The 19901-nt window shown below is 46.5% G+C and overlaps 1 protein-coding gene across 1 annotated transcript in view; it reads right to left on the minus strand.

Moving 5' to 3' along the window:
- The window catches only part of LOC134983741 (oocyte zinc finger protein XlCOF22-like), an 83507-nt gene that overhangs the window by 34253 nt on the left and 29353 nt on the right, over nucleotides 1-19901 (minus strand). The window contains exons 2-4 of the mRNA XM_063949388.1: nucleotides 1586-1664; nucleotides 1370-1467; nucleotides 719-1214 (exon numbers count right to left, since the gene is read on the minus strand). Of these exons, the coding sequence (XP_063805458.1) occupies nucleotides 719-1214; nucleotides 1370-1467; nucleotides 1586-1619 (628 nt within the window). The 5' untranslated portion in view covers nucleotides 1620-1664. The remainder of the gene's footprint in view (nucleotides 1-718; nucleotides 1215-1369; nucleotides 1468-1585; nucleotides 1665-19901) is intronic.

A 19901-nucleotide genomic window follows, 5' to 3' on the forward strand; every position in this document is an offset into this window, starting at 1 on the left:
ATGTACGAGATACACCAGAGAGTGTGGGGAGGAGACAGGTCAGACCTCTGGGCTGGTAACACACAGTGACATGATATGAGAAGGAGAGCAGAAGTATAATAGGGGCTGATGGCTCCTGATGTATGAGATACACCAGACAGTGTGGGAGGAGACTGGTCATATCTCTGGGCTGGTAACACACAGTGGCATGATGTGAGGAGGAGAGCAGGAGTATAATAGGGGCTGATGGGTCCTGATGTATGAGATACACCAGAGAGTGTGGGGAGAAGACTGGTCAGATATCTGGGCTGGTAACACAGTGACATGATGTGAGGGGGAGAGCAGGAGTATAATAGTGGCTGATGGCTCCTGATGTATGAGATACACCAGACAGTGTGGGAGGAGACTGGTCAGATCTCTGGGCTGTTAACACACAGTGGCATGATGTGAGGAGGAGAGCAGGAGTATAATAGGGGCTGATGGGTCCTGATGTATGAGATACACCAGAGAGTGTGGGGAGAAGACTGGTCAGATCTCTGGGCTGGTAACACACAGTGACATGATGTGATGAGGAGAGCAGGAGTATAATAGGGGCTGATGGCTCCTGAGTCCACACTGGAAAAATACATATTCCTCATTAGTTTGTACTGACAGAGGAGGGAGTAGGATAAGAGATTGCTGTAGTGACTGAGCAAGGAGAATATGTGACTCTTTTTTGTAATAAGTGATTATTACTCACCTGTGCTGATATCTGTAGGGATCTCCTCCTCCTTACACTGCTGATCACTCCTCACATACGTCTCTTCTTCTCCCGCTATATCTTCTGCCTTTATATCAGTCACATACGTTTCTTCTTCTCCTTCTATATCTTCTGTCTTTATATCAGTCAAATACATCTCTTCTTCTCCCTCTATATCTTCTGCCTTTATATCAGTCACATACGTCTCTTCTTCTCCCTCTATATCTTCTGTCTTTATATCAGTCACATACGTCTCTTCTTCTCCCGCTATATCTTCTGCCTTTATATCAGTCACATACGTCTCTTCTTCTCCCTCTTTATTTTCTGTCTTTATATCAGTCACATACGTCTCTCCTTCTCCCTCTATATCTTTTGCCTTTATATCAGTCACATACGTATCTTCTTCTCCCTCTATATCTTCTGCCTTTATATCAGTCACATACGTCTCTTCTTCTTCCTCTATATCTTCTGTTTTAATATCAATCAGACGTTCAACCTAAAAAAACAAACACTCTATACTGACATTTGCATACAGTCAGGTTAAACAGAGGTGAAACAGTATAATATCAGTGTATAAGACACACAGCTTCTCTACAGATCATATAGTGACAGTCACTTTGGTATATTAGGGAGACCCTAAATCCCACCTACCTGATCCTCCTGTGGGATCCTGTGATTCTCCTCTGTACAGTCCTGGGAATACAGAGGACGGGGACATCTCTCTGGGGTATCTCTGTTACTGGGTCCATCTGTAGGAGACACACAGTGACTGAGTACAGTGTATATATGTGATTATCAGGAGATGTGTGTATATAGGGGGCTCCATACCTGCCCTTCCTTGTACAATACATGACAGTCTATTCTTACCCAGTGATGTGAGGGGCCGGTGATTCCTCATCATCACGTCCTTGTACAGACCCCTGTGTTCCTCTATATACTCCTCCTCCTGCATGGAGACATAGACAGTGACATCATGACACCTTATAGGAACCTGACACACACACAGTGATACAGTCATCACCCAGACACGTCCCCTGGTGTTACTGTATAATGTCCCATTCCCAGCAGTCATCTCTCCAGTCATCACTCAGACACGTCCCCCGGTGTTACTGTATAATGTCCCATTCCCAGCAGTCACCTCTCCAGTCATCACCCAGACACATCCCCTGGTGTTACTGTATAATGTCCCATTCCCAGCAGTCACCTCTCCAGTCATCACCCAGACACATCCCCTGGTGTTACTGTATAATGTCCCATTCCCAGCAGTCACCTCTCCAGTCATCACCCAGACACGTCCCCCGGTGTTACTGTATAATGTCCCATTCCCAGCAGTCACCTCTCCAGTCATCACCCAGACACATCCCCTGGTGTTACTGTATAATGTCTTATTCCCAGCAGTCACCTTTCCAGTCTTCACCCAGACACATCCCCTGGTGTTACTGTACAATGTCCCATTCCAAGCTATCACCTCTCCTGTCATCACCCAGACACGTCCCCTGGTTTTACTGTATAATGTCCCATTCCCAGCAGTCACCTCTCCAGTCATCACCCAGACACGTCCCCCGGTGTTACTGTATAATGTCCCATTCCCAGCAGTCACCTCTCCAGTCATCACCCAGACACATCCCCTGGTGTTACTGTATAATGTCTTATTCCCAGCAGTCACCTTTCCAGTCTTCACCCAGACACATCCCCTGGTGTTACTGTACAATGTCCCATTCCAAGCTATCACCTCTCCTGTCATCACCCAGACACGTCCCCTGGTGTTACTGTACAATGTCCCATTCCAAGCAGTCACCTCTCCAGTCATCACCCAGACACGTCCCCTGGTGTTACTGTAAAATGTCCCATTCCAAGCAGTCACCTCTCCAGTCATCACCCAGACACGTCCCCTTGTGTTATTCTGGTCCACCAATTGAATTTTTGACCTTACTTATGGAGGTGATACTCCATAAGAATTATTTTTTGTTTAACAACACTTTTTTCTTCAACTTACTGGCACTGCAATGGGGTAAAATATGGCCCCATCGTATGTGAATCTATACATGTATAATTATGAACATCAACACATTATGGGTAAAGCAGCATATTCGCAATATGTTGCGTTTTACATAAGGTATATAGATGAACTTTTTTTATTTGGACTGGGGGTGAGGACCTTCTTTTACAATTTGTGGACTATTTGAACATCATTCCAGGTTTGATCAGATTCTCCTGCAGCAGCAGCAGCCCTACAAAATTTATTTTTTGGGATGTTACAGTAACAATTGGTGATGACCAATGTAAGACCAATATTTTTAGAAAGAGTACGGACAAAAACACGTTATTGTTGTCACCAAGTTTTCATCCTCAGCCCTGAAGAGGGGTCTCCCTTTTCCCCCAACTTGTCAGAGTGGTTAGAATGATGTCTGATAGAACTCAACTATCTGAAGCTCTGAAAGTAATGGGTCAAAAATTCTTAGAACGGGGTTATGAGCCAGAGGAGCTGTCAGCAGCAATAAACAAATGTTTATCATTGGACCGAGTTGTCCCTTATGAAACAAGATGACCGGGCATCAGAAATTATAAGATTATCATTCTCCGGTACAAATTCAATAACCTCAGGAATAACTAGGGCTGCGATTGGCACATAATTGAATCAGATCCGATACTGGGACCATCACGTCAACAACCGCCTTTCTTCTGTTACAGACGAAGTAGAACCTGGACAGAACGGATAACATATTCGGACATTAGTCCCACTGTGGCGACAAGTTCGGGCTGGTTTAAACTTCTGAAGGAGCTTATAAATGCTCCAAATGTGTGAACTGCTCGCATATGTTACCTGGAGGCCAGTTTCGTCATCCAATAACTACCACCGATTATCCGATCCGCCACAGATTGAATTGTGAATCTAAATTTGTTGTATATACTATTGTATGTCCTTGCAACAAAATCTACGTGGGAAAAACCATAAGGATGATCAGAGAGAGAATTGGTATGCACCGTGCATCTATTAAGAAAGCACAAGTAGGTATAGATGCCAGCACACCGCCTGTAGCAAGGGCACTTGTTTGATGAAAAACATACTCTACGCGACTTTTGCATTGAATGGGAGCAGTATGTGGAAGGCATGCTGTTCCTTGTAGTGCCAGTGGGAGATCCTGGGGGTGGCTCCCGGGTAAGTTTGCTCTCTGTCTGGATGTGTTTTAGTAATAGCTTTTATCATGAGGCCTACTGTGACAAATTACATGGCCCTATGTGGGCTCTGCCATTATGTATATTCGGACTGATGATATCGGAGAAGCCGTGAAGTGGATCAGCAGCTAAACATGTGTGACTAATTCTCTGAATTTCTATTACCAGAGAGGTTCAGGTACGGTTACAGGTAATTTTTTATGTGCTGGGGGGAAATTTAGGGCTGGGGATTTGCACCCCCCCCCCCCCCCCTCCTCTGTCTGTTGACTTTCATTTTATGCCAGTGGACCACATTCCACCGCTCAAAAGAGGCAGTGATAGACACAAGCTTCTACTGCACCGGGAATGCCAGTGGATGTACAAACTGAACAATATGGCACCATCTGGTCTCAATGAGGAGTTTACTCTTTCTTCATCTTTATAGCCTTCTCTTTTCATGTGGGGGTTTACTGTACAAGATAATTTTTTACTGTGATAATTGCTGCAGTGGAATTTTTCGCTGCAACGAGGTTTCCAGCTTATCTTTCTCTTTACAATGATCTGCAGGTTGTTTATCGTACAACTACTTTATATCTAGAATATTTTGATAGTTCTATATGTTATGCTATGTCTTGTTACACCAATATTGATAACCATAGCCAATGTCTTTTCATTTGTCCTATATATACATTTATCATGTGTGTTAGTCCACTGGATTAGGTATTGCGCCACTTGCGGTGACTGACACAGTGGGGCGGTTATCAGATGTCCCCGTCTGTGCCTGTTCGGTGCGATTGGTAGGTAATGCGTGAACTTCCGCCAACCATGTGGTCACGTGTGCGTGCGTCACTTCCGGTGATGCAGGCCACGTCATGTGACTCAGTGCCCTAGAGTTTTTTCCTGGATCACGGCTGCGTCACTTCCGGTGATGCGGTGGGCAGACAGGTGAGGGGACACAGGTGCTGCTAATTTGGCGCTGATATTTGTGGGCAACGGCGAGGTCATATGTGGTCACATGGTATAGAGGTGTGTGTTGTGGAAGTCCTTATATGGGCATCTAATTGAGCACATTATTTGAATGTTTAATGGTCTTAGATTTTTGATGGGCTTGTATTCCATCTAGTGCAGGTAGTTATAGGCTCTGCTGATAGTCTAAGATAGTCCTGGAGGACGGTGGTGGTTACTACCGTAACAAATTTGTTGACTGATGGTTTTCTAAATGATACATCTTGAAGGAATGGGTGAATATGCGATACCCGGATCATTGACTGCTTTTTTATGACTTTTTTTGAACATTATGTCCAAGCATTGCTGCTATAAATGGAATGAAAGGCTTATTAATTGTATACTAATTGGTGTGCTGCTACCTGTGCTCTTCTGCACCCCTAACGGCTCAGGTGTACATGGACTTTGGTATAATAATTTCTTAGTGCCGCTCAAACAAGTTTTTCTATTATAACTATAGATATGTGATGTCAGTGTGACACTCTCAAATCCCCTCCCCAGTCATGTCCCTATATTATTACTATAGATATAAGTGATGTCACTGTGACGCTCCCAGATCCCCTCACCTCCCCAGTCATGTCCCTGTATTATTGTTATAGATATAAGTGATGTCACTGTGACAACTCCAAGATCCCCTCACCTCCCCAGTCATGTCCCTGTAGTATTATTATTATTATGATTATTATTATAGATATAAGTGACAGCACAGTGATACTCCAAGATCCCCTCACCTCCCCAGTCATGTCCCTGTATTAATACTATAGATATGTGATGTCACTGTAACACTCCCAGATGCCCTCACCTCCCCAGTCATGTCCCTGTATTATTACTATAGATATAAGCTATGTCACTGTGACACTTCCAGATCCCCTCACCCCCCAAACCATGTCCCTGTATTATTATAGATATAAGTGATATCACAGTGATACTCCAAGATCCCCTCACCTCCCCAGTCATGTCCCTGTATTATCACTATAGATATGTGATGTCACTGTGACACTCCCAAATCCCCTCACCTCCCCAGTCATGTCCCTGTATTATTACTATAGATATAAGTGATGTCACTGTGACACTCCCAAATCCCCTCACCTCCCCAGTCATGTCCCTGTATTATTACTATAGATATAAGCGATGTTACTGTGACACTCCCAGATCCCCTCACCTCCCCAGTCATGTCCCTGTATTATTATTATTATAGATATAAGTGACGTCAGAGTGATACTCCAAGATCCCCCCACCTCCCCAGTCATGTCCTTGTATTATTACTATAGATATGTGATGTCACTGTGACACTCCCAAATCCCCTCACCTCCCCAGTCATGTCCCTGTATTATTATTATTATAGATATAAGTGACGTCAGAGTGATACTCCAAGATCCCCCCACCTCCCCAGTCATGTCCTTGTATTATTACTATAGATATGTGATGTCACTGTGACACTCCCAAATCCCCTCACCTCCCCAGTCATGTCCCTGTATTATTATTATTATTATAGATATAAGTAACATCACAGTGATAAGTCCAGATCCCCTCACCTCTCCAGTCATGTCATTGTATTATTACTATAGATATAAGTGATATCACTGTGACACTCCCAGATCCCCTCACCTCCCCAGTCATGTCCCTGTATTATTACTATAGATGTGTGATGTCACTGTAACACTCCCAGATCCCCTCACCTCTCCAGTCATGTCCTTGTATTATTACTATAGATATGTTACGTCACTGTGACACTCCCAGATCCCCTCACCTCCCCAGTCATGTCCTTGTATTATTACTATAGATATAAGTGATATCACTGTGACACTCCCAGATCCCCTCACCTCCAGCAGTCATGTCCCTTTATTATTACTATAGATATAAGTGATGTCACTGTGACACTCCCAGATCCCCTCACCTCCAGCAGTCATGTCCCTTTATTATTACTATAGATATAAGTGATGTATCTGTGACACTCCCAGATCCCCTCACCTCCCCAGTCATGTACCTGTATTATTACTATAGATATAAGTGATGTCACTGTGACACTCCCAGATCCCCTCACCTCCCCAGTCATGTCCCTGTATTATTACTATAGATATTTGATGTCACTGTAACACTCCCAGATCCCCTCACCTCTCCAGTCATGTCCTTGTATTATTACTATAGATATAAGTGATATCACTGTGACACTCCCAGATCCCCTCACCTCCAGCAGTCATGTCCCTTTATTATTACTATAGATATAAGTGATGTCACTGTGACACTCCCAGATCCCCTCACCTCCAGCAGTCATGTCCCTTTATTATTACTATAGATATAAGTGATGTATCTGTGACACTCCCAGATCCCCTCACCTCCCCAGTCATGTACCTGTATTATTACTATAGATATAAGTGATATCACTGTGACACTCCCAGATCCCCTCACCTCCCCAGTCATGTCCCTGTATTATTATTATAGATATAAGTGATGTCACTGTGACACTCCCAGATCCCCTCACCTCCCCAGTCATGTCCCTGTATTATTACTATAGATATTTGATTTCACTGTAACACTCCCAGATCCCCTCACCTACCCAGTCATGTCCCTGTATTATTAGTATATATATATAAGTGAGTCACTGTGACGCTCCCAGATCCCCTCACCTCCCCAGTCATGTCCTTGTATTATTACTATAGATATAAGTGATATCACTGTGACACTCCCAGATCCCCTCACCTCCAGCAGTCATGTCCCTTTATTATTACTATAGATATGTGATGTATCTGTGACACTCCCAGATCCCCTCACCTCCCCAGTCATGTCCCTGTATTATTACTATAGATATAAGTGATGTCACTGTGACACTCCCAGATCCCCTCACCTCCCCAGTCATGTCCCTGTATTATTACTATAGATATAAGTGATGTCACTATGACATTCCCAGATCCCCTCACCTCCCCAATCATGTCCCTGTAGTATTATTATTACTATTATTATTACTACTATTATTATTATTATAGATATAAGTAACATCACAGTGATACTCCCAGATCCCCTCACCTCCCCAGTCATGTCTCTGTATTATTATTATTATTATAGATATAAGTGACATCACTGTGACGCTCCAAGATCCCCTCACCTCCCCAGTCATGTGCCTGTATTATTACTATAGATATAAGTGATGTCACTGTGGTGATGATAATAATAATAACAATAACAATAATAATAATATGACACCACAGACCGCTCCCCCTGTATAATAATAATAATAATAACAACAACAACAACAACAACAGGACAGCACAGGCTGCTCTCCTTGTATAATAATAATAATAGGACACCACAGTCTGCTGCCCCTGTATAACAATAAAATAACAACAACAACAACAACAACAACAAGACACCACAGGCTGCTCCCCCTGTATATTAATAACAACAACAACAACAAGACACCACAGTCTGGTCCCCCTGTATAATAATAGGAACAGGACACTACAGGCTGCACCTCCTGTATAATAATTAGGAGATTTATGGTAGACTTACCATGGTTAAATCTCTTTTCTACGAGGTACACTGGGTTCCACAGGGAATACATTGGGGTGTAGAGATGGATCTTGATCCAGAGGCACCAACAGGCTAAAGCTTTAGACTGTCCCAGGATGCATTGCGGGGCCTCCTCTATAACCCCGCCTCCAGGCACTGTGAGCTCAGTTTTGTTACCCAGTCCAATGCAGAAGCAGGTAAAAGAGAAGGCAGATGTTAGTCACATAGAACCACGTTCAAGAAGCTAAGTGCATCAGGGTGGGTGCCCTGTGGAACCAAGTGTACCTCGCAGAAAGAGATTTAACCATGGTAAGTCTACCATAAATCTCCTTTTCTGCAGCGGGGTACACTGTGTTCCACAGGGAATACATCGCGGATGTCCTAAAGCAGTTCCTCAAGGGAGGGGATGCGCCTTAACGGGTACGAGAATCCGGAGTCCAAAGGAAGCATCCTTGGAGGCGGAAGTATCAAAGGCATAGAACCTAATGAACGTGTTCACTGAGGACCACGTAGACGCCTTGCACAATTGTTCTGTGGACGCGCCATGGCGGGCCGCCCAAGAAGGTCCAACAGACCGAGTAGAATGGGCTTTAATAGCAGCATAAGCTTGTTAAATCACCATTCTAATCCATCTGCCCAAGATTTGCTTATTCGCAGGTCAGCCACGTTTGTGGAAACCAAATAGTACAAATAGGGCATCTGACCTCCTAATAGAGGCAGTCCTCTCCACATATATACAGAGAGCCCTTATCACATCCAAAGACCGCTCTTTGGAGGACAAGTCAGAAGAGATGAAGGCCGGAACCACAATTTCTTGGTTAAAACGATGACACCACCTTAGGTAAATAACCGGGGCGAGTTCGGAGAACTACTCGGTCAGGATAAAATATCAAAAAGGGTGGATGACAGGACAAAGCGCCTAAGTCCAATACCCTTATGGCAGAGGCAATAGCCAAAAAGAAAAGGACCTTAGCCGTAAGCCATTTAAGGTCCACTGACTCTTGCAGGGCATTCAGGACAACAGAAAAATCACATGGAGCCACAGGAGGGACATACGGAGGCTGAATCTGTAGAACGCTCTGAGTGAATGTACAGTATGAACATCATGCATAGACACAATTTTTCTCTGAAACCACACTAACAATGCAGATATGTGAACCTTGAGGTAGGCCAGACAAAGTCCTAAATCCAGGCATTGTTGCAAAAAAGACAGAAGTCTGGAAGTACAAAATTTGTAAGCATCGTAATTCTTAGCAGCACACCATGTGAAGTAAGAATTCCAGACCCTATAATAAATCAGTGCAAAAGCCAGCTTGCAGGCCTTTAGCATAGTTTGGATAACCAAACTCGGAGAATCCTTTGGCCCTCAGGAGTGAAGCTTCAAGAGCCACTCCGTCAAAGCCAGTCTGGCTAGGTCCGGGAAGACACAAGGGCCCTGAACGAGGCCCTATTGAGGAAGTAGAAGAGTACTCTCTATCGAGAGATCCTGCAGGTCTGAGAACCAATGCCATCTGGGCCACGCTGGAGCGACTAGAAGTAGTATTCATCCTTCTTGCTTGAACTTCCGTAGTACCCTGGGCAGGAGTGACCCTGGAGGAAACACGTAGGGCAGCCGAACGTTCCACTGAATTGCCAGTGCGTCCACGAATGCTGCTTGAGGATCCCTGGTTCTTGGTCCGAAGACCGGAACATTGATTGTGTCGAGACGCCATCAGGTCTACATCTGTTAGACCCCACTTGTCCACTAGGAGCTGAAAGACTTCCTGATGAAGGCTCCACTCTCCGGCGTGCACGTCCTGACGACTGAGGAAATCCGCTTCCCAGTTGAGGATTCCCTGAATGAACACTGCCAATATTGCTGGCAGATGGCGTTCCGCCCAACGGAGGATTTTTGACACTTCCATCATTGCCATGCGGCTTCGAGTGCCGCCTTGATGGTTTATGTATGCCCCCGTGGTGGCATTGTCTGATTGTACTTGAACAGGCCTGTTCTGTACCAGAGGCAGGGCAAATGTCAATGCATTGAACACTGCCCGCAATTCCAGAATGTTTATCGGGAGGAGAGATTCCTCCTTGGTTTACCAACCCTGGAGAGAGTGTTGCTTAAACACTGCGCCCAAACCCCGCAGACTGGCGTCGGTGTCACAACTGAGGGTTTTGGCAGACAGGAGGAACCCTCAGTTGTCGGGGCTGAGATGAAATTAAACCTGGAAGGTTTAATCAGACCCCTGGACATGTAAGTGTGGAAAGATTACCCGAAGGTGTGACCATGACAACCAGGTTAAAAGTCAAATAAAAGTTTATTAACAGACTCCGTGTAATAACAAACAGCATTCAAAGTTGATAATAGCAGTGGCAGATAATACAGTTCCTGGAACACTTTAACCATGGAAGGTATCACAGAGCACTGGTAGGTTAAAGAACAGTTTTTAAAGTCCTTTGATGGAATAACCTACCAGGCCTGGCTGTAGAAGTGGAGATAGCCGAGGAATACACCAGTAGAGGTATTGGATGAAACTGGTAACTGGAATGGACTGTTGTAGTTACTGGATGGAACCAGCCAGGTGGTAAAGACACGGAGTGGATGCTGAATGGAATCAGCCAGAAGATGTAGACACGGAGTGGATGCTGGATGGAACCAGCCAGGTGATGAAGACACGGAGTGGATACTGTAAGATGCTAGGGAGCGTGGAAACAGAAGAGTTGAAGAATGGTTACTGGTGGGTAGTGGATACTGTTGGTAAGTAGGGATCCGCTGGAACAACACTGGCACTTTAAGGAAGCTGGAATCTGCTGGAAGCGGACTGCTGGAAGCAGATGGGTTAATAGCTGGAAGCTGGAACAGCCACGGAGGACTGCAGAGTCAGGCTGCACCGCAGGATGGTGGGCAGGTGCGGGTCTCTTAGTGGATGCTGGAGACAGGAGCTGGAACCTGGAGAAACAACCACAGGAGAGAGAGACTGGAACAAGGTATGACAAACAAAGCACTGACGATTTCCTGGCCCAGGCACAGGATACTTATACCTGCAGCAAGGCAGGCATTGGCTGGGCAATTATGCAGATTTCCAGAGGCAGTGGATTGGTGGAACTGAGACATGTGATTGGATTCAACATGGCTGCGCCCATGTTAGAACTTGGAGGGAAAGCTGGTTTGGAAAACCATGTGAAAACATAACAGCAATGGCGGCGCCGGCCGCAGAGGACAGGAGACGCCAAATTGACAAGTTTATGCTGAGACACGTGGATGACAGCGGAGGCCGCGGCATGCATGAAGCACCACTCTGACAACCTGCAACACAGGAGCGGCGGCGGAGGCAGCGGAGGACGGGAGACGCCATGCAGGATTCAAACATGGCGCCAATGTGACAGCATCTCAGCGTGACAGGAGGGATATGCAGCATGTAGAGACAGATGAGATCCGGCCTTGGAATGCTGAGCCAGCCTCAGGAGACATCTGAAAGGCAAGTAATGGCGTCCAGATACACGGATCGTGACAGCACCCCCCCCCCCCCCTCCTTTAGGAGTGGCCTCAGGACACTTCTTAGGCTTTAGAGGAAACTTCGAGTGGAAATTCCGGGCCAAGGCAGGAGCATGGACATCAGACGCATTGGTCCAAGAGCGTTCATCAGGACCATAGCCCTTCCAGTCAATAAGATACTGCAACTGACCGTAACGGAAACGTGAGTCCAGAATCTTGGCCACCTCATACTCGACTCCCCGTTGAGTCTGAACTTTAGGAGCTGGAGGAAGTGCAGAATGAAACCGATTCAGGATCAGCGGTTTCAACAGGGAAACATGGAATGTCCTGGGTATTTTCAAGAAGGGAGGTAGCTGGAGTCTGTAAGCAACATGACTGATAACTTGTTCAATTTTAAAAGGGCCGATGTAACGAGGTGCAAACTTCATGCTGGGAACTCTCAACCTCAAATTCTTCGTGGACAACCACACGCGATCACCCACCTTGAGAGCAGGAACCGCTCTACGCTTCCTATCGGCAAACTTCTTGTACCTGAACAAGGCTTTAAGCAGGGCCGCGCGGACATTTTTCCAGTTATTTGAAAACTGACGCAAGGTGACATCCACTGCTGGAACAGAAGTTGCTGGAAGTGGTTGGAATTCTGGAACTTTAGGGTGGAAGCCATAGTTGATGAAAAATGGTGTTGAGGAAGATGAGGAATGGTATTGATTGTTGTGGCTAAACTCGGCCCAAGGAAGGAGTTGAACCCAGTCATCTTGAGAGGAAGACACATAAATGCAGAGGAAGGCCTCCAAGTCCTGATTCACCCTCTCGGTTTGACCATTGGTCTGAGGATGGTAAGCTGTAGAAAACTTTAACTTGACTTGGAGGGCGTGACACAAACTTCACCAAAATTTGGTTACAAATTGTACTCCATGATCCGAGATGATCTCTTCAGGAAGACCGTGAAGTCGGAAGATCTCTTGGATAAACACTTGAGACAACTTGGAAGCTGACGGAAAACCGGTGAGGGGTATGAAATGTGCCATCTTGGTGAACCGGTCAACTACCACCCAGATGGTATTAAACTTGTTGCACATAGGCAGGTCTGTAACAAAGTCCATCGACAAATGGGTCCACGGTCGACGGGGGAACAGATAATGGAACCAGTTGCCCCGCAGGTGACTGGCGGGAGACTTTGTGTTGGGCACACTTTGGGCAAGAGGCAATAAACTCCATGACGTCCTTCTTCAGAGTTGGACACCAGTAGGACCTAGAGATAAACTCAAGGGTTTTCTGAATGCCTATATGTCCGGCAAAACGGGAAGCATGGGCCCAATGCATGAGCTTCTTCCTTAAAACCGGCTTCACAAAACTTTTCCCTACCGTGGAGAATGCCAACGGATTAATAATAGGATGTTTGTCCGCAGACTCCGACTCATTTTCTTGCACCCATGAGCGGGAAAGGGCATCGGCCTTGCGATTCTGAGAGCCCGGACAGAACTGGCGTTTAAAGTCGAACCTGGAAAAGAAAATTGCCCATCTGGCCTGATGAGGATTAAGACATTGTGCGCTTTTCGGATATAAAAGATTCTTGTGGTCGGTAAGTATAGAGATTGAATGAGAAGCTCCCTCCAACAGATATCTCCACTCTTCTAGAGCGAGCTTGATGGCTAGCAACTCCTGGTCGCCAATGGCATAGTTGCTCTCAGCTGGGGAGAACTTCCGGGAGAAGAAACTGCAAGGATGTAGGTGGCCATCTTTAGCCCTCTGGGATAACACCGCTCCTACTCCAACGGAGGAGGCATCCACCTCTAAGATGAAAGGAGAGTCGATGTCGGGCTGTTTCAGAACTGGTGCAGAGATGAACCGTTGCTTCAGAAGGTGAAAGGCCTGCGTAGCTTCTTCAGACCACTTGGACGGATTAGCATCCTTTTTGGTTAACACAGTGATAGGCGCCACAATGGTGGAAAAGTCTCGTATAAACTTTCTGTAGTAATTGGCGAACCCTAAGAACCTCTGGACCCCTTTGAGGGTTAAGGGTATCAGCCAATTCTGGATTGTTTGTAGTTTCTCAGGATCCATCTCTAGTCCGGAACTGGACACAATGTAACCTAGAAACGGAATGGATTTAACTTCAAAAACACATTTCTCCAATTTGCAATAGAGATGATTGACACAGAGACGGGACAGAACCTCCTTTACCCAGAAACGATGTTCCTCTAGATTATTGGCAAAGATGAGGATATCATCTAGATAAACCACGACATGGCGGTATAAGATGTCTCTGAAGATCTCATTCACGAAATGCTGGAAGACAGCTGGAGCGTTGCTCAATCCGAAGGGCATGACGAGGTACTCATAATGTCCATCACGGGTGTTAAAGGCGGTCTTCCACTCATCACCCTCACGGATCCGGATGAGATTGTAGGCACCCCTCAAATCTAACTTTGTAAAGATGGTTGCTCTGCTGACTCTGTCGAAGAGCTCTGTAATCAAGGGTAAAGGATATCGGTTCTTGACGGTAATGTCGTTCAGACCTCTGTAGTCGATGCACGGCCGCAGACCACCATCTTCTTCTTAACGAAGAAGAAGCCTGTGCCAGCTGGAGAAGAAGGTCGGATAAAACCCTTTGCCAGGTTCTCCTTGATGTACTCCTCCATGGAGTGTGTCTCAGGCAGAGACAACGGATAAGTTCGGCCTCGAGGTGGAACCTTCCCTGGAATGAGATCAATTGGGCAGTCCCATTCTCTATGAGGAGTAAGGATATCAGCAGAAGCTTTACTGAACACGTCCGTGTAGTCTTGATATGGAGGAGGTGGAACATCAGACGACCTGGGGAAGTAAGAACAAACAGGAAGCACTTTGGACAAACAGGTCTCAGTACAGGTGGGACCCCATGCTAGTATTTGCGTAGTCATCCAGTCAATGGACGGATTGTGGAGACAGAGCCATGGAAGGCCCAAAACCACTGGATGTGTGGCTCTTGGAATCACTAGAAAGGAAATAAATTCTGAATGAAGAACTCTTTCTCTCAGACGAACTGGTAGAGTCCTTAGAGAAATAACTGCATCAAAAATCTTGCTGCCATCCACGGCAGTTAAGGAGATGGACGAGGGAAGTCTCTTGGCGGGTAGGGAACACCGTTTAACATAAGCTTCAGTTATGAAATTTCCAGCTGCTCCAGAATCAAGGAGGGCAATGACGTTCCTGTAACGTTGAGCAATTTGGAGCGAGACTGGGAGATTACAATCATGAGGAGATGGAGAAGAGATCATTACTCCTAGCCGGCCCTCTCCTTGGCGAACTAGGATTTGGAGTTTCCCGGACGTTTGGGACAGGCATTGATAACGTGAGACGAAGCTGCACAGTAGAGACATAGAGACTCAGAGAGACGTCTTCAGCGCTCAGCGGGAGATAGATGGGAACGACCAATTTGCATAGGCTCCTCCTTGGATGGAGATGGTTGACGAGGAGGAGGAGCAGAAGATTTAGGAACGGATGATCTTCCTCGCTCGATTGCCCTCTCTCTGAACCGTAGATCAACCTTCGTGCATAGTGAAATTAGCTCATCCAACTTAGAAGGCAAGTCTCTGGTAGCTAACTCATCCTTGATGCGTTCTGATAAGCCATGCCAGAATGCAGCATACAGGGCCTCATCATTCCATGCCAGTTCGGATGCCAGGATTTTGAACTGTATAAGATACTGTCCCACAATACGTGTTCCCTGGAGTAAACGGAGAATCTCAGATGAAGAAGAGGTTACCCGGCCTGGCTCGTCGAAGATGCGCCTGAATGTAGCTACAAAGTCAGTATAGGAGGACACAGGGGATCAGACTTCTCCCATAAAGGTGATGCCCAGTCAAGGGCTGAGCCACTGAGAAGGGAGATGATATAGGCGATTTTAGTACGGTCACTGGGGAAATTGCCAGGATGAAGCTCAAAGTGGATTTCACATTGGTTGAGAAATCCCCTGCAGAACCTTGGAGATCCGTCAAATTTTGCTGGTGTTGGAAGATGAAGACGTGGACTGGAAATGGTTAAGGTGGGTGGGGTTACAGCTGGTGTCACTGTGGTGGACGCACCGGACGTGCCAGGTCCACGGAGGGTCATTTGAATCCCATCCAGCAGCGTAGAGAGATCCTGGAGACAGCGGATGATGTGGCCTTGTGCAGCCTCCTGATGTTCGAGTCTGGCTGCCAGTTCTTGCATAGGTCTAGCCGCTTGATCCTGGTCTCCGGCTGGATTCATATGTTCAGTGCCTACTGTCACAACTAAGGGTTTTGGCTGACAGGAGGAAGCCTCAGTTGTAGGGGCTGAAATGAACTTAAACCTGGAAGGTTTAATCAGACCCCTGGACATGTAAGTGTGGAAAGATTACCCGAAGTTGTGACCATGACAACCAGGTTAAAAGTCAAATAAAAGTTTATTAACAGACTCCGTGTAATAACAAACAGCATTCAAAGTTGATAATAGCAGTGGCAGATAATACAGTTCCTGGAACACTTTAACCATGGAAGGTATCACAGAGCACTGGTAGGTTAAAGAACAGTTGTTAAAGTCCTTTGATGGAATAACCTACCAGGCCTGGCTGTAGAAGTGGAGATAGCCGAGGAATACACCAGTAGAGGTATTGGATGAAACTGGTAACTGGAATGGACTGTTGTAGTTACTGGATGGAACCAGCCAGGTGGTAAAGACACGGAGTGGATGCTGAATGGAATCAGCCAGAAGATGTGGACACGGAGTGGATGCTGGATGGAACCAGCCAGGTGATGAAGACACAGAGTGGATACTGTAAGATGCTAGGGAGCGTGGAAACAGAAGAGTTGAAGAATGGTTACCGGTGGGTAGTGGATACTGTTGGTAAGTAGGGATCCGCTGGAACAACACTGGCACTTTAAGGAAGCTGGAATCTGCTGGAAGCGGACTGCTGGAAGCAGATGGGTTAATAGCTGGAAGCTGGAACAGCCACGGAGGACTGCAGAGTCAGGCTGCACCGCAGGATGGTGGGCAGGTGCGGGTCTCTTAGTGGATGCTGGAGACAGGAGCTGAAACCTGGAGAAACAACCACAGGAGAGAGAGACTGGAACAAGGTATGACAAACAAAGCACTGACGATTTCCTGGCACAGGATACTTATACCTGCAGCAAGGCAGGCATTGGCTGGGCAATTATGCAGATTTCCAGAGGCAGTGGATTGGTGGAACTGAGACATGTGATTGGATTCAACATGGCTGCGCCCATGTTAGAACTTGGAGGGAAAGCTGGTTTGGAAAACCATGTGAAAACATAACAGCAATGGCGGCGCCGGCCGCAGAGGACAGGAGACGCCAGATTGACAAGTTTATGCTGAGACACGTGGATGACAGCGGAGGCCGCGGCAGGCATGAAGCACCACTCAGACAACCTGCAACACAGGAGCGGCGGCGGAGGCAGCGGAGGACGGGAGACACCATGCAGGATTCAAACATGGCGCCAATGTGACAGCATCTCAGCGTGACAGGAGGGATATGCAGCATGTAGAGACAGATGAGATCCGGCCTTGGAATGCTGAGCCAGCCTCAGGAGACATCTGAAAGGCAAGTAATGGCGTCCAGATACACGGATCGTGACAGCACCCCCCCCCCCCTCCTTTAGGAGTGGCCCCAGGACACTTCTTAGGCTTTAGAGGAAACTTCGAGTGGAAATTCCGGGCCAAGGCAGGAGCATGGACATCAAACGCATTGGTCCAAGAGCGTTCTTCAGGACCATAGCCCTTCCAGTCAATAAGATACTGCAACTGACCGTAACGGAAACGTGAGTCCAGAATCTTGGCCACCTCATACTCGACTCCCCGTTGAGTCTGAACTTTAGGAGCTGGAGGAAGTGCAGAATGAAACCGATTCAGGATCAGCGGTTTCAACAGGGAAACATGGAATGTCCTGGGTATTTTCAAGAAGGGAGGTAGCTGGAGTCTGTAAGCAACATGACTGATAACTTGTTCAATTTTAAAAGGGCCGATGTAACGAGGTGCAAACTTCATGCTGGGAACTCTCAACCTCAAATTCTTCGTGGACAACCACACGCGATCACCCACCTTGAGAGCAGGAACCGCTCTACGCTTCCTATCGGCAAACTTCTTGTACCTGAACAAGGCTTTCAGCAGGGCCGCGCGGACATTTTTCCAGTTATTTGAAAACTGACGCAAGGTGACATCCACTGCTGGAACAGAAGTTGCTGGAAGTGGTTGGAATTCTGGAACTTTAGGGTGGAAGCCATAGTTGATGAAAAATGGTGTTGAGGAAGATGAGGAATGGTATTGATTGTTGTGGCTAAACTCGGCCCAAGGAAGGAGTTGAACCCAGTCATCTTGAGAGGAAGACACATAAATGCAGAGGAAGGCCTCCAAGTCCTGATTCACCCTCTCGGTTTGACCATTGGTCTGAGGATGGTAAGCTGTAGAAAACTTTAACTTGACTTGGAGGGCGTGACACAAACTTCACCAAAATTTGGTTACAAATTGTACTCCATGATCCGAGATGATCTCTTCAGGAAGACCGTGAAGTCGGAAGATCTCTTGGATAAACACTTGAGAAAACTTGGAAGCTGACGGAAAACCGGTGAGGGGTATGAAATGTGCCATCTTGGTGAACCGGTCAACTACCACCCAGATGGTATTAAACTTGTTGCACATAGGCAGGTCTGTAACAAAGTCCATCGACAAATGGGTCCACGGTCGACGGGGAACAGATAATGGAACCAGTTGCCCCGCAGGTGACTGGCGGGAGACTTTGTGTTGGGCACACTTTGGGCAAGAGGCAATAAACTCCATGACGTCCTTCTTCAGAGTTGGACACCAGTAGGACCTAGAGATAAACTCAAGGGTTTTCTAAATGCCTATATGTCCGGCAAAACGGGAAGCATGGGCCCAATGCATGAGCTTCTTCCTTAAAACCGGCTTCACAAAACTTTTCCCTACCGTGGAGAATGCCAACGGATTAATAATAGGATGTTTGTCCGCAGACTCCGACTCATTTTCTTGCACCCATGAGCGGGAAAGGGCATCGGCCTTGCGATTCTGAGAGCCCGGACAGAACTGGCGTTTAAAGTCGAACCTGGAAAAGAAAATTGCCCATCTGGCCTGATGAGGATTAAGACATTGTGCGCTTTTCGGATATAAAAGATTCTTGTGGTCGGTAAGTATAGAGATTGAATGAGAAGCTCCCTCCAACAGATATCTCCACTCTTCTAGAGCGAGCTTGATGGCTAGCAACTCCTGGTCGCCAATGGCATAGTTGCTCTCAGCTGGGGAGAACTTCCGGGAGAAGAAACTGCAAGGATGTAGGTGGCCATCTTTAGCCCTCTGGGATAACACCGCTCCTACTCCAACGGAGGAGGCATCCACCTCTAAGATGAAAGGAGAGTCGATGTCGGGCTGTTTCAGAACTGGTGCAGAGATGAACCGTTGCTTCAGAAGGTGAAAGGCCTGCGTAGCTTCTTCAGACCACTTGGACGGATTAGCATCCTTTTTGGTTAACGCAGTGATAGGCGCCACAATGGTGGAAAAGTCTCGTATAAACTTTCTGTAGTAATTGGCGAACCCTAAGAACCTCTGGACCCCTTTGAGGGTTAAGGGTATCAGCCAATTCTGGATTGTTTGTAGTTTCTCAGGATCCATCTCTAGTCCGGAACTGGACACAATGTAACCTAGAAACGGAATGGATTTAACTTCAAAAACACATTTCTCCAATTTGCAATAGAGATGATTGACACAGAGACGGGACAGAACCTCCTTTACCCAGAAACGATGTTCCTCTAGATTATTGGCAAAGATGAGGATATCATCTAGATAAACCACGACATGGCGGTATAAGATGTCTCTGAAGATCTCATTCACGAAATGCTGGAAGACAGCTGGAGCGTTGCTCAATCCGAAGGGCATGACGAGGTACTCATAATGTCCATCACGGGTGTTAAAGGCGGTCTTCCACTCATCATCCTCACGGATCCGGATGAGATTGTAGGCACCCCTCAAATCTAACTTTGTAAAGATGGTTGCTCTGCTGACTCTGTCGAA

Source organism: Pseudophryne corroboree (genome assembly GCF_028390025.1).
Source record: "Pseudophryne corroboree isolate aPseCor3 chromosome 3 unlocalized genomic scaffold, aPseCor3.hap2 SUPER_3_unloc_22, whole genome shotgun sequence".
Taxonomy (NCBI): Eukaryota; Metazoa; Chordata; class Amphibia; order Anura; family Myobatrachidae; genus Pseudophryne; species Pseudophryne corroboree.